General features: G+C 36.4%; 1 protein-coding gene across 2 annotated transcripts in view; it reads right to left on the reverse strand.

The window, feature by feature from the left end:
* SLC12A7 (solute carrier family 12 member 7) overlaps positions 1-15,723 on the reverse strand; it is a 71,876-nt gene that overhangs the window by 28,820 nt on the left and 27,333 nt on the right. For both annotated transcript variants that reach the window (XM_019474756.1, XM_009289784.2), the window contains exons 7-12: positions 14,165-14,403; positions 11,469-11,680; positions 7,089-7,257; positions 5,576-5,673; positions 5,034-5,091; positions 2,405-2,579 (exon numbers count right to left, since the gene is read on the reverse strand). In XM_019474756.1, coding sequence (XP_019330301.1) covers positions 2,405-2,579; positions 5,034-5,091; positions 5,576-5,673; positions 7,089-7,257; positions 11,469-11,680; positions 14,165-14,403 — 951 coding nt within the window. The remainder of the gene's footprint in view (positions 1-2,404; positions 2,580-5,033; positions 5,092-5,575; positions 5,674-7,088; positions 7,258-11,468; positions 11,681-14,164; positions 14,404-15,723) is intronic.

The following is a 15,723-nucleotide window of genomic DNA, read 5'->3' on the forward strand; positions in this document are numbered from 1 at the left end:
ATTTACAATTTATTGCATTACAACCCCTTCCCACTCACAAGTCAAACTCCATCATGATTCTGTACCCCCACCCCAGCACACTTAGTGTATAAACTTCCAGTTACAGATATAGGTCTTGCAAGTCAGGGAATACGCCACTGCTCTCAACTGTGAAATAGAGCAGCAGCATGTTTGATATTTTTGCACATCCTCATAATCTGTCTTCACCATGGTAGAAAAGATGCTCCTAAATCAAGGAATGGTGATACAGCTTTCTCAATGAACAAGTTGCCAATACTGTAGGTGCAGAGCAGCTCAAACCGGTAGAATTGGAGACACAGCAGTTGCATTTCCTGCTACCAGTAGCATTGCTGCAAGTGCTGCTGGCAGAACATTCAGGCAGCAGATGGACTGCAGAAGCAGCAGCTGCTGTCTTTTTAACTTGTTTACTTCTTGATTCATTAACCCTTCTGGCTCCTGCTCCCAGCAGCAATACTAGTGTACATTTCTAGTGACCATTCTCCCCTCCAGCCCAAAAGAAGAGAAGGACCTAAGGGAAAAAAATATCAAGGATATAGCCCTACTGAGACTAGGCACTAGCAGACAGACCAAGGAAACAGCAGTAGTGGAATGGAACCAAGTGATTAAAGACTGAGAAAAAAAGTTGGCAACAGCAGTATGATCTGCCTTAAAAAAACCCAAACAACGAAAAACCCACAACACACAAAAGACAACCCACCCTGCCAAAGTCACTAGCATTACCTCTTCCATTTTGCTTTGCTTCTCAGCTTTTCCAACCATCTCCTCTAACCCACTCCCTGTGCGCTCCCTTCCCCCTCTTCACACAAGTCCTTTCCTCTTTTATTTTCCCATTCCCACATATCTGCACATCTCTATCCTCCTCAGATGTTTCTCCCCCAACCCCACTCAAATTCTCCAGCTAACCCATCATTCATAATAGTCCTAGGCACATCCTAGCTGAGGAATTTTCTCAAGCCACACATCAATGTGTTGACTCATTGTAGGCTTTCCCCAAACTCAGGAACCAAACCAAGCTGCTGTTATTCTATACCTAGCCCTCATTGAAGATAGATTATAGATATCTCTGAAGAGTCTTAAGTTATTCACCAAGAGTAATAGCCCATTTTTAACATAACATACCACACCAACCTCAGATGTGAGACAGTGACCTAGAGCACACATCTGATCAAGACTCCAGAGGTAAGTGTGGGTAAAGTAGGGAATACTCAAACATAAGTTTGGTCACATAACTTAGGTATCAAAATAATGATATAAACCTCCCAGAGAGATATATAAAAACTAACAAGTGCTCCAAATCATCCTCAGAACTCCCTCCATACAGAACAGCCTATTCTCCTAAATTCAGCCCTAGCTACCTTCAAAGTCTGTGCTATCTGCAATCTCTTTCTGCATACTAAATTTGATAACAGTCCCCTAACTCTGTTCCCAAAATATTTATAGTTACACAGACATAATCCTGTTTTTTTTAATACTTGAACCTGTTCTTCGTAGGTTATCATTGCACTGTGCAACTGTTGGCTATTCTTGGCAATTTGAGGTAAGCTATAGTTACGTGGACATGATCCTGGTTTTTTTTAATACTTGAACCTGTTCTTCGTAGGTTATCATTGCACTGTGCAACTGTTGGCTATTCTTGGCAATTTGAGGTAAGCTTTCAAACTCCAAGCTTCACCACAGAAATTACAGCTTTTCTCTCTAGACATTATCATCTTTTGGAATGTTATTTGTTTATTTTTAACTCAACTCTAGTTGTCTAGTTTTTGCAGATGCAGCCCAGCAATTCTGTTAAATATCTTCCAGCAAGAGTTCTCTTTTCTTCTGTTTGCCAGCTCCCTTACTTACTTCCTTTGAGAAAAATCCGATTTATTTATTTTTAAAACATGCACAGGGATGTCGGAACAATCTTAATGTTCGGAGTCATGGGACAGTATTCTATTGTTACATCTTTGTTGACTTAATTTAGCTTACAAAAATGAATAAAAATTAGAATTTTATCTCTATGATATGAGAAGTATCATGCAGTTCCATAGTGAGATTAAATCAACTCTGTTCACAAACACAAGTTGTAAACACAGCTTGGAGTCAAGAAGTTCAGTTGTTAGTTGCTTCTTAGTTCATTTATTTCCATTTATAGAAGACTCATATTCTCAGCTTTGAACCACTAGCTTTTATGTGTATGAACAAAAAGAATTAAATTGCATTGCACAGAAATATCCAAGTTCAAACTTTGTCCTACAATAGCTTGATCTATTATTGTACACAATTAGAACTGAGCTCCAAATCTTTTCCTCACAGTTCTACAGGAATAGCAGAAATAATACCTCATTTTTTTTGTCAGACTATAAGCCATATTTGAAGTACTGTAAAGAAAAAAAAATCTCACTTGAATAAACGGTACAATGCCATCTCTTGCAATGGCCTGCAACAGACGGGGTGCACCAGTGAGACTCTGGAGACCAGCACCACATGTTGAAAAGAATGAACCAATCACAATAACCCATGGAGAAGGCCAGGCCAGTGTACCAACCACTAGATTTCCATTAACTGCTTCTCCAAACCTTAGGGAAGGCAAAAAAAAGAAAAAAATTCAGTAAGCATCAAAATATCTTTTACAATAGCTTCAACACCCACATTTCAATCTTTTTGGACAACAGCACTTTTCAACAATAAACACCGTGTCACAGTATGCACTATAGGATTTCCCAACCAAACAATTTCTCTTTATTCTGCTGTTTTAAAGAAAACATATTATAATTGATTCATTATAAGTGCTGCCTCTAAGCAGACATGCAGCAAGTATCAGGTATCTTGGCAAACTTTGCAGAATTAACAGCAATAGCAAAAGTATTTACATATGCATCCTTAAGATCCTTGTGACTGCTAGGAACTAGATTGCAGAAGTCTGTTCTACAAGTAATACAGGTCTACCGTGGGGCATAAGCAGGAGATTTGCAAAACAAAGTATTAGCCTTTCCTTTTAATAGAGTGACACTGACATATGGACAAGTAAATAGAGAAACTACTAGACACAACCATCTCAAGTTATCCACATGCCTTCTGACTGTCATGCTACCTGATGCAATTTTTAAATGACTATGGCAAACAAGCAGGTGGAAGTCAGGAAAAGGTGTTTTCATTACAGTCTTGAGTGTCCCATCCAATGCCACTGCTTTTTTTTATAATTATGTTCATTTACAGACATCTTGGGTAAACTACAAAAAGGTTCTTACCCCCATCACGCTTACGTTTTTGCTTTAAAAGCAAGTAAACTTCTTGTAGTTCCTCTTAGTTTTGTTAGAAAGCAGCCAAAATCAATTTTAAGACTATCTATACTGTGATAGCATTTTTTTCCCCCCAATGTTTTCAGGCTTTTCAAAACAAACACCAGAGAAAAGAAAAGGCTACAGGCTAAGAAAAATTAAATGCTTTAGCTCTTTTCAGACCTGCTCTTAAACAGGGTCAAGAAACACAGTAATCAGGTTAATATAACATGCCAGTGTTCAAATTCTTACATATGGCCAAGCTTGGATGCATGGCTACATACTATTTTTAGGAGATGGAAAAAGGGGAAACTACACCCTTTAAAGATATAGGAGAAAAAAAACATGTTATGCTTCTATGATGACATTTATACAACTACACATTCATTCTCAATTCAAATTCTAATGCCTGTGTTTTAATTAAACACTGGGTAGGAACAACTTGAAAAGATGAAGGACAAACACTGAAAGATGTACAACCTACTTTTTCCCATGGCAGATATGACAATCCATAATGAAAAAAAACCCAAAAAACAGTCTTTAAACCAGACCAAAATCCACGCATTTTACTGTTACACTGGATTTCAGCCAAACAAGAACTGGCAGCAGTGTAAATGAAAGAACATGGATTCAATGCTCTTGCTACAATGCATGCTGCTCTAGTGACAGATCACCTGCACTCACAGATTGGGCAAAATTCCACCCCCAAGTAAATTTCAAATATGTTACTTTCAAAGATGTGAGTTTATAGATATTGGCTGTGCATTAATTTATAATTCAGAATTAATTTACTGTTTTTTAAGCATCAGCCTGATTTGGTTTGTATATTTACTTTGAAGAAAAAGAAATCAGATTTTCACTGATGCAGCAATACTATTTTAAAGTAAAAATGATTCCCTGGTGCTTCTTGTATTAGCTTTGATTAGAATCCAGCTTTTAACTTAGACTAAAAGATTGTGTTTTGAAATAAGTTGTCTCAGCATCATCTCCTTCACCTTCCAAACAATACCCCAATGCCACTCCTTCATCACCAAAAGCAAACCTGGGCCTTAGTAGAAAAGAGAACCAGGCACCAGCAAGGAAACAAATGTGAAGCCTGCCAACAGATTCATCTTAATCAACTCAACTTCTCCTAAGGGAGAAATTTATCAAAATCTGGAGATCCTGTTCATGCTTATCTGCATTACATTTATTATCTTCATGATTCATTGTGCCTCAAATATCCTCAGGCAATTACATGGGTGAAAACTGACATGACTCCTGATATACAACTGATATTTTTCAAACAAAAAAATAGTCATACATCCAGTGGAAGTTATAGGCCTGATGGTGCATTGCAGTCTCTCTCATGAACTCTCCTTGTCACATAACTGTCAAAAATATTTTTCTGTCTTTGATCCTCAGAAGCATATTACTTCTCCCAAAGTAATACCACTCTCCCCTTACCCCCACCCATCAGCTCCACAAATGCTAACTATGATTTTCTTTCTCAAGAACATTTTATTAGGACAGTTCTACTTCAAACATTTATCTTAGATTCTGCTTCTACTTCCTGAAGGGTTACAGCCTGATAGCCTGACCAGTTTTTGCAGCCATCTCAGTGTAACAGATAGGTTAAAACTGGAGGGAAAGTCTAAGCAAAAGAAAAATATATCACATAAATATTTCCCAGAAGAGCCATTAATAAGTCCTATTAACATAACCCATGATCATACATACTCCCTGTAAAATTAGAAGTTGAATATAACTTACTTATCTCTTAATATCACACCTTCTATACAGGCACCAAACAACACTATACAGGAGAGATCTATTACTGAGACTGAAGGAAGATTACACTATAAATAATCATTTATAGAGAGAGTGAGAGAAAACACACCACTTTTCACCTAGGGATGAAATGAAAGTGTCCATGATAATGAATTGGGTTTTTTTTTGTTGTTGGTTTGTTTGTTCTGGTTGTTTTGTGGTTGGTCTTTTTAATTCTTCCTGCTACAACTTTTTAGTTTATGTTCTCTACAACTGCATTTGATGCACAGTTGATTTGTGAAGTATTGGAAGTAGCCAGTTCATATATCATGCAACAGAACATTTGTATATACAAATAAAATTTGAGATATTTTAAATAATGTTTATAAATATTTATATTTTAGACAAATATAAAATATTTCTTTTCAGTTTAGATTTCATTCATTTTATACTCAGGCAACTCTAATGACTTTTCAATGAAGAAACTATACTCTTATACCTACAGAATGCGCACTAGAAAAAAAAAGTCACAGCATAAAGGATACAAATAAAAGACGTAGTTGAAATAGCCAAAATTGTTCCAGTAGGAATAGACTTCTGAGCATCCTTAAGATCTCCAGATCTGTTTGAACCTGCCATAATAAATTAAAAAGAGACCAAATTTATATGTCAAAAATAATTAATACTAACTCCATGTAAATAACTAATAGAATAGGAACATTTAACTTTAAGCCTGATTTAACACATCATTATCAATGGAGCAGGCTACAGTAATGTATTATAATCCTGCACAAATCCTCAATTTATACCACCATTTTATTCAGAAATTTGTGTTACCATCCATTGTTGACTGAACAAATTCCAGACAGCTCAGGAAAGAGACAGGTAAAAAAAATGAAAAATTTTTTTCAAATATAACTTCAGAATCATTTTTAAAATGGGGAAATATACATAAGTAGCAAAATATTGGGGATGGATGTTATAAACCAATAGAGATTTAGCAATTTCAGCCAGTGTGACCAAATGCACTAACTTTCTGCTAAACAGACCGTGCATGATAAGATATGCAAGCAAATCCATAAACTAAATAATAAAAATATAGAAACAAAAAAGAAAGGATCAGGCAGTAAGTACAAGAAGAATGGTTAGGAAGTCACATGTACATATCCCTGTTTGAATCTAACAAGATAACAAAAGTGTTTTCTAGCACATACTGTGACAGGAGGGAAAAAATCATACAATAACTGACTAATTCTGCCATCTTTCCTAGAATTGCACTGACCACTGTTGGAGGCAAAAACATGGAAGTTAATGTCAAGATGTTCCAGTGCAAAAGCATTGTCAGACTCCATGCAATGAAACCCTAACCACAGGCTCAGATATGATGAGATGTTGATAAAAGAGCCTGAAGTAGAGAAATGGGAACAGTGGAGGCCAAGAATACGAAGGGACACCTCCGCCCGGTATTCTACTAGCAAACAGTGCTGCAACTTCGATCAGAGTTCTGTTTTGTTACTTGATATTACAATTGCTTGAGCTAGGACTTTTGAAGAAAAATGTCTCTGGTTATTTCAGTCAAATGTGATCTGAGGAAAATGATATACAACTAATCTAACCTTTAAGATTGACAAAAAATGTCTCTACTAGTTACAGTTGCAAAAAATATTGGACATTTAAACAAGTCACAGGCGGTTCACGGCTTGAATACCTGAAACAATCATCTTAATACTCAACTGTTCTCTCATGCATTTGAAGATTAAAAATATTATAAAGGCATGCATCTTATTTTGAATAAGCATTTAGTAACACGCGAAGCTTTTGTTTTCTTTCCAGACATAGAAAATAGCACTTAAGCTGATTTCTTGTTTAAGTCCTATAACCCCCTAAAATAACCAGCTGCCAGCTATGTCTCTCTAGCACCAGAAAGTTTTAGGTACATAAAACTTGGACACACAGACTAGCAATATATGTGTCATCAATAAACATTCACACACACACAAGAAAATCTTTTTTCAGCTATAAGTACACATCCTCACTCAAGAAAAATAACTGTATCTACCTGTCACAGATGGGAAATAAATCCCTACAAGCATTGTGAAGTAGGTCATGATGTCTGTAAAAACATAAGGGAGTCCACCCATTTTTATCTCTTCTGATCCAGCAACTGATGGCTGATCTTTTTTCTCAACTATTGATCCTTTTTCTGAATAGGTACTCCACAGATTATCTACAAGGGGGGAAAAAAACCAAGAGCCAGTGTCATCTCTCTGATTCAGGATGTTAAGTAGTGAGAATGCAACAATCTTATGAATCAGATGGTTTTTCTTACACAAAAATCATGATGTTTCCCAGCATTTCTTTCCTTATAAAGCCAAGAATGCAGCAGCAATATGATCAATACCAATTGTAACTGGTGGACATTCCCACTGTACACCAGTAGAAATGCAGTATTGTATGGGATGCATCTTACAAGATTCTCTCTTCCATTAAAGAAAGATTTTGTTATAGAATTAAATTCTAAAATATTTGTAGAATGTCCATTTACATTGCACAAACATATGGACGTATTATCAAGATGCATTGTGAAAAAATAAGGAATCTATTATCTCCAGGTTCAGGCAATCTTAGCATATATTTGTAATTCTTGTTCCTATATTTTGAGGAGCAGGTCAAAAAAGAAGTGCTACTTAGCAATAACTTGAGTGCTTTGAGAACTGCTGTACCGAGTAACCTTGGACAACAGTTCAGGACTCAGCTGTTCAAGGTGAAGGTATTCCACACAGTGACAAAAGCAGAGTAATTGGACTCCAGAAGAGAATTGATAAGCAAAAAAAAAAAAACCCAAAGCAAGCAAAAAAAGCAGAATGTGGCTCAAATTCTCCAACAAACTAAGGGTGCTTGTTCGATGAAGATTGACAGGTCAAAGAACCAGCAGCTTTTGAGAGCTTACATTTGTGGAAACACTGGTTGTGCCCCCGACAAGATGAGAACATCCAACACCGATTCTTATTTTAAAATGAGACAAGTTGTCCTATCGCATGTGAGGAAAACAAAGCAGATACTCTCCCTCCCTGTCAAAGAGGCAAAGGATTTTACACCACAGAAATAAACAATTCCCATGGACTGCCAGGATGATGGATCTGATAGCCAATTTTCAGTCATCCAGTACAACTTAAGGGAATTAAGCACAGTATCTAAGCCTTCACAATAGCAAAAGGTTACCTTGAGCACAATAGGAGATTGACTCTGAATCTCCGTAAGTGGCCAAAGATAGGGTACTCATATCCAGATTTGTAACAGAAATCTTAAAATTGGTAAGCATATATGGAAGCATGCATGAGAAACATAAAAGACAGTAGAACAAAGATTAAAAGGAAAGTAAGTATTAATTGCTACAGAACACTATGTGTGTTAGTTCATTCAAACGAAAAGGAATAGCAAACTGATGTAGAGATAAGACCAAAGCCATAAAAACAAGACTTAAGGAAACAAAAGAATTTTAAATTTCAGGAATTTTAGCAAAGATTTGAGGAGTGACATAAAACAAGACCTCCAAAGTAGCATCCACTTCCTATGAAGCATAAAAAGAAAGTCCAAAAATCAGTTTGTCATTGCCAATCAAAAGCACTAAATACTTAATGAGGACTTAATAGCCTGTGTCCTTTAGTCAGTATGACACAGAAGTGAGAATGGCCTGAGCACTCCAGATAGGTTTCCCTTCTAGGACCACTCATGGGTTGCTGAGGCTCCTCTAGCAACATTTAGGGACACATAAACAAGATCTGGTACAATGTATCTAATGTATCTAACCCAACAACATGCTACCATGAAGCCCAACGATGTTGATAAAAGTTATTTCCAGAATTATTTCATTATTGTTAGGGCCACATTCATGGGGATGTTTGGTCAGCTATTTGTAGAGTGATTTTTTTTGTTGTTAGGACAACATTCATGGAAGGTGTATAAGAGATGCATACTTACTGTATACAAGTGCCCAGTAAATGGTGTGAAGGCTTAGCACACGCTTCCTGAGACACCCAGGCATGATATATCTGAGTATTCCCAGACACAGCTCAAGAAACTTAAATGTGCAGAGTCTGCAGCTGCAAAGTCTTCACACAAAGCAGAACATAGGTCATCAGTGGAGGAAAATCCTCCTTGAGAAATCTTTGCCAGTCAAGTTCAAGCTTACATTAGGTATTCGAATGTGTGCTCACACTCAGCAAGCAGGACAGGTGATGCACTTAATTTAGTCTTAGCATTACGTGACACTAGGACAGTGAAATGCACTGTATGCTGTACTACTATACAGTAGTGCTAGTTCAAGTAAATGTTAATCAGTGAACAGAACCAGAGCACATTTTTCCAGAAGCAGAAAAATTAGTACTCAGCCTGAAACCTCCAAGAATACTGAAAGGCCTGAGGTGCTAACTATGAGTTTGCCTGAAATCGTATTACTACCCAAGGACTGAAACATGACAAACATAAGGCCAACTTTTTAAGAGAATTTTGGAGAGACCAGGAAACTAAAGGCTCACAAGTAGCATCTGCACATGAACAGTTAATAGCAATAATAGCAATGGATAGAAGCGGTAAACACATGGGTGTTATCTTTGAGTTCTGACAAAACCAGCATCTAGTCACAGTTTTTTTCCTTGAGTTTTGGGGAACTGGGGAAGTTTCAGTATAGCTTTTGTAAAAGAAAGCTGTCAGAGGTATTCAAGTTCCTTGAGGGAAACATAAATGAAGACGATCCGCTTAATTCAGTCCCTCTGGATTTCCCACATTTTTGAAAGATTCCTCAACCAAGGAATCTATAATAGTCATGGGATAAGACGATAACTCCTCACATGGATAAAAAAAATGGTTCAAAGATAGAAAACAACAGCTAAGAGTAAATGTAAATACAGTTTTATAATGCAGGAAAGCCACCAGTAAGCTTCCACAAGGATCAGTAGCAGGATATAGCCAGTGCTTTCCAGTACACTCAAACAACCTGGAAAAAGGAGCTAGTAGCAAGATGAGAAAGCTTAATGGTAATACTCAGTTATTCAAAGTTGTAGAAGCAAAGCCAACTGCAAAGAACTACAGAAAAACCATAGACACAGTGACTGAACAGAATGCAATTTGATGAAATTCACTATAGGTAAACATCAAGCAATGAACACCAGAAGGTGCATCTCTCACACTGAGCTTTCAGCAGACTCTCAATGGTTGTTAGAGATCTTAGCATTACATGACAGTAGAACAGTGAAATGCGCTTTTATACAGTAGTGCTAGTTCAAAGAAATGTTAATCAGTGAACAGAACCGAAAGCACATTTTTCCAAAAGAAGAAAAATTAGTACTCAGCCTGAAACCTCCAAAAGCAAAATAGCAGCTTAAAGCTTACACTGTAGCAAAAAATTAGAACATACAGCTGTCTTCGGAGCTGGGGCAGGAAATGTAAAAATATTCAGGAAAAGTTATAGATATGCGTGTGGTAAATTATAAGATGCATAGAACAAACCCTAAGTCACATTTCTTATAACAAACATTTAAATCGAAAAGAATTTCATTTTTCGTTGAGGAAATTGAGTGATTTTTTTAAACATACAAATTTAGATTCAGAGAAGCCAATGCTTCATTTACTATCTTTTTATGTACTTGTACACTTCATATTTGATATTTTAAACTAAATTACTATGGCAGTAGTGGTTGCCTAGTGGCCCTATGTAGAGTTACATATTTATATAAAACAAACCTTATTTTAAGGGGAAGCAGGGGAGAGGTATCAGAACATCCATTTCATCCCCAGAAACATTCTCTGTATACAATACAACCCATTACATATTCAAAATGAATCTTATGACCCAGTGCAATTGGAATCCCAAGCTGCCACCACTGTAGGGGAATGTAAACAGAAGAAAATCTATACACTTTGTAGAACATCTTCTGTCCAAATGCTAGACTGGAAGCTAGAAAGACTGCTTTTCTCCAAACCCACCACTAACTTGCTGTATCACATTGGACAAGCCACAGGACTTCATTCCTCAATGCACCACCTGTAAATTGGAAACAAGTTCTCCCTCAGGAGAGTTTGAGAATGTATTAATGAACAGCTTACTGAAATAGTTGTATTTGGCATAGAGAAGAGCTAAACAATTAAAAAAAAAATTAGCTGTGATAAACACTTCCCTACTTTTTTTTTTGATAGAACAATGGCTTTTGAAAGAGTGCTATAAAACTCCAATGATCTCCAAGTTAAAGTATTTGATACTAAGCTTCTAAAACCAGATGGAAACTTTATAGGAGGAAGCATGCACCAGGTAGCAATCTTTCACACAAACAGATTAGAGCTAAAGAAGTAGTGCCAGGCTAGACCACTACATTACTGAACAGCTACAGGCCAAATTAACAATGTCCAAAAATTTTTAAATCACTGCGCTTTCCAACTTACCAGCTAGAACTCCACTCATTATTCCTGGAATCCCTTGAATTTCAGTTACATTATTGAGACTGAAGTAGTCATCACATGTAGCATTAAGCAAAGAACTATCACAGAATAGGTTCCACAAAGTTGTAGTCTTCGTTTCATTATTGCTTTCAGTAAATTTCGCACAGACATCAAAGTTGCGTTTTGACAATGTACGGTTTCCAAGGAGACAGATACTATAAACAAAAAATAAAAAGAGTGATCCTTCAATATAGCGTTGTGCATTAAACTATTTTTTTTGTCTATTAGACTTCTTCAGAAACCTGTTATTTATAGTACCTATCTTATGGCCTATACCACATCTACTAAAACAGTATGTAGTCTCTGCATATAAAACTATCGTCAATAATCTTTAAAACACCGATCAAACTTTAAGGTATTAATAGCTATTTTGCCTTCTGATTTATTCTTTGGAAAATACAATCAGCTCAAGCAGCTTGGCCACTAAATAACAGAGATCGTGATTCATTCAGTCCTAAAATAAAGAAGTGAAATTAAGTAATACTTAATATACTTAATGTAACGATGAGCCTGACCAAGAAAATACAAAAGTAAGATTAAGCAAGTATATCGTGCCCTTTTCTAGCAAATAAGTATTCTAGATGGCCCTCAAAAATATTAAAATCCAAAAGGTAGGAAATAAGCCAGGAGGGTTAAACAGGAAAATTTAAAACACATTGATGTTAGTACAAATTAAAGAATCACGTAGCAGGAAGCAATTAAAACACTCAGAAATGAAAGAAAATTAGAAAACTCAGAATAGTTTGCAAAAAGCAAATTCCTAACAGCAAAGAATATTAAGGATCTAGCAACATTTCTTTACTAAGCTACACCAAAGATGTTTAGGAGGTATCTGTTCCAGGCTTGCTTAATAATGAAGTGATATATAATATCTATGAAGATGAAAGAAGGAACACCAAATAAAACATTCGTGTTAGGCAGAGAAGTAAGCCAACGAACACATAGTACACACCTAATGCTTCTGAAGGCATTCAGTCAAGAGGCTGATAACAAGCAGTAAAAAAATACTACTTGGCATTAGAACAAGTATACAAAGCCAAGCAGAATATTGACCTAGTGCAATATCCTGTTTCTGATAGCAAGTAAGAGAGATGCCTTAAGAAGAGTACCAGACACCAGTACAGCTTCGGGGTATGGCATCACATGGAAGTTGAGCAGATTTAACAGAAAGCTGCTGCTGAAAAGATCATCTTGCCACTTGCTTTGCTCATTTTTCTTTTTAATTGCTATTGATTTGGTGACCCTATAGCAGCAGGGTATGTTAATTTGACCCATGGAAACTTCTTCCAGTTTGATTCAACTAGGAGATCGTGAGGTAAACTATTTTACCATCTATACAATGGCCAAACCTAATGGAGGTTAGTGATGCCAACTTAACTAACCAGCTAAGTGGAAGCTGGTCTTTTTGGTGACCAGCTCACCACCGGATCAGCTTTACCATACTAAAAAACCATACTCGAGTTTCTCATTTTGAGGCAGACTGGCCAAAATGTGAACAATTATGTTTATTGGAAGATAACCTTTCTTTATTTTTTTTTCCCCCGCTAAACAAGAATATATCACAGTAGCAGCCACAGATAAGGTTTCCGGGAACTTCGTAGTAAGTCTTACCTATGCTACATATCCAGATAAACCCTCTTTTACCTTATAGGTGACTAACAGATTTAAGTATTTCCCTACTGGAAGTTATAGTTTCTTAGAAATTCAAGTTTTCTTCAGAAAAAAAGTCAATTTTGAACACATTTTTTCAATAGAAGACTTGATAACATTTTACAGTACAGGCCACAAATACTGCTTTAATGCTCAATTTGTAACATGACCATCAACACTTCAAAGTACTAAGGAATCTGTAACAATCATACAGCAAAGGATAACTTCAGTCCTGCATAACAGATGGCACTTCATAACAAAAGTTACCAGGCTATTCTGCTAACGTGTTAAGCAGTATCATTTTGTTTTCTCTCCAAACAGAAAAAGATGCACAAAAATGCAACTCACATACTGATAACTGGACAAAAAAATAATTCTTAGCGAGCCAAGAGAGGTACAAGCTAAAGGTGCTGAGAAGCAGTATGCCACAAGTGACAACAATAATATTTGATTTTATTAACAAGAAGGTATAAAGCCTTCACAAACACAAATGAGTTTAACACTGCAATGTCTCCATTTTAAGTAGGGAGAAATGGAAGTTTCAAAGGATTCCTCATGACAAAGAAAGTTTGAAAGTATGTTTCTTTCACAACTATAGTTCATAGTTACAACATTTTCTTGAAGTTTTTACTTTATTCTATAGGTTTTTAGTTTAACTCTTTAGATAAAGCAGCTATATTTACTGTCAGCAAAAGCCACCTTCTTGTTCTTTACATGTGGATGGAGTAATGACTAGTAACTTTAAGTACCAAAGAACATTTTCCAGAGTATCATGACTTATGAACAATGAGAGAAAGATTCAGATATGTAACTCAGAATAACAAATGAGCGCATAATTACCTAAAACACATAAAACCTACCATGGAAGCCAATGTGCTTGTATTTTGAAGTTTAGCTTAAAACATGAAATGATTATAGTAGCTATTCCCTCCCCCCCCTTTTTTTTTTTTTTTTAAATAACCCACACTACTTAAAGATACTGCACTTACGGAAAATCAGGTGGGTCAAAAGCAGTCTTAATAACTCCAGCATATATGGCAATGATGGAAAGAATCACACAGGCAAGGAAGACCAGTGCAAGTTTGTTGACATACTTTACTCCCACAAAAACTACTATGGCCATCAGAATGATAATACACGTTCCATAAATTCTCATGTTGTTCAGCATAGCCTCCGTTTCACCAGCCTCTTCTGCTTTAAATATAGCAGCACTTGGAGAAATGTAGGTCTGCAAGAGATATGGCAAACTATCATACACGTAATAACAAACATTATTAAGAAATCATTTACTTCAACTTCAAAAATCTAATCTTCTATTACAATATCAGTTTTATTCTTTCACAGACCAGTTCAACCAGATGACATGGGTGTTTAGAAAGTGTAGAGGTGAAAGGAAGGGGGAGGCAGGGATGAAAATAAATGAGTTTTGAGAATGAGGTACTGCTTTTGATCCAGCTGCTTCTCTCCCCTTTAAGAGTTTCTACTCTTCAAATTCATGTCTCTGCCAGACAGGAAAAACCACTAAGGACCTGGGGGTGGGGTGGGTGCTATTGATAAAAATTAAAAGAAAAAAACAAAACCAAAAACTAGCTCAAACACGCAGCTCAAACCAGGTATATCCTTAGATTCATTTGAAGCATTTTCTGATTAATAATTCCATTGATTGAAACAAAATACGAAGAGTCAAACAAAAGCATAATAAAAAACTAAAAATATTTTCAGTCCCTGCACTATATTTCATACAAGTCAAAGATACCTTAAACATCGTACCTTGAAAAATGTTATGGTGTGTTTACCTTAATTTTTAATCTGAACTTGCAACAGCACAATTTAAGATTAGTGTGACAAAGCTTAGTCCTGTACTAAAACAGACAATTTAAACTACTGCAATTTCAAACAGAATTCTCTTACAGATCTCAATTTCATATAATTTTGTTCTGGGTTCTACCTGAAAAGAAGTTGGAAGCACAGCTTATAGGACTTATACTGATAAATGCAAATGAAAAGACAAACTCTGACCTGTAGTTCTGAGACATTTGTGTACTACACTACATGATAAAAATATCTTTATTCCTTCTTCTAACACCTTTACAAAAAAGCCTCTGCTCAGCTATTAGGGGAGTACTGGGGCTTGAGGCAACTCCACTCTTTCAAAACAACTGCTAAACTGACTATCCTTAAATAATCTCACTTCTAAAGCCAGGAAGAAACTTTGAACAGGAGGCTATCCTGATATGTTCAGAACCAAAATCCAAAAATAGACATAGGCAATTCACGTCACCATGAAAGAAAACAGAAAAAGCAAAACAAAAAAAACTGATTACAGATAGAGTATTTACATATTGCTATTAGAAAATCCTACATTGTGATGTTGCAGAAGTATCAGGCTCTGTATGGAGGTACTCCGGAAGGTTTTCTTGTGCGCTTTGTTGCCCTGCTGTTCACAGGCTTTGCTGGGGAAAGCCACAGGCAGATGACTGATTTCTGCCCCTCCAAATAATCCATGTCCCAGTGGAGGGGGGGGGGGGGGGAAAATTTGTTGTTTTTG

The sequence above is a fragment of the Aptenodytes forsteri genome, unplaced genomic scaffold, assembly GCF_000699145.1.
Source record: "Aptenodytes forsteri isolate BGI_AS27 unplaced genomic scaffold, ASM69914v1 Scaffold234, whole genome shotgun sequence".
NCBI lineage: Eukaryota > Metazoa > Chordata > Aves > Sphenisciformes > Spheniscidae > Aptenodytes > Aptenodytes forsteri.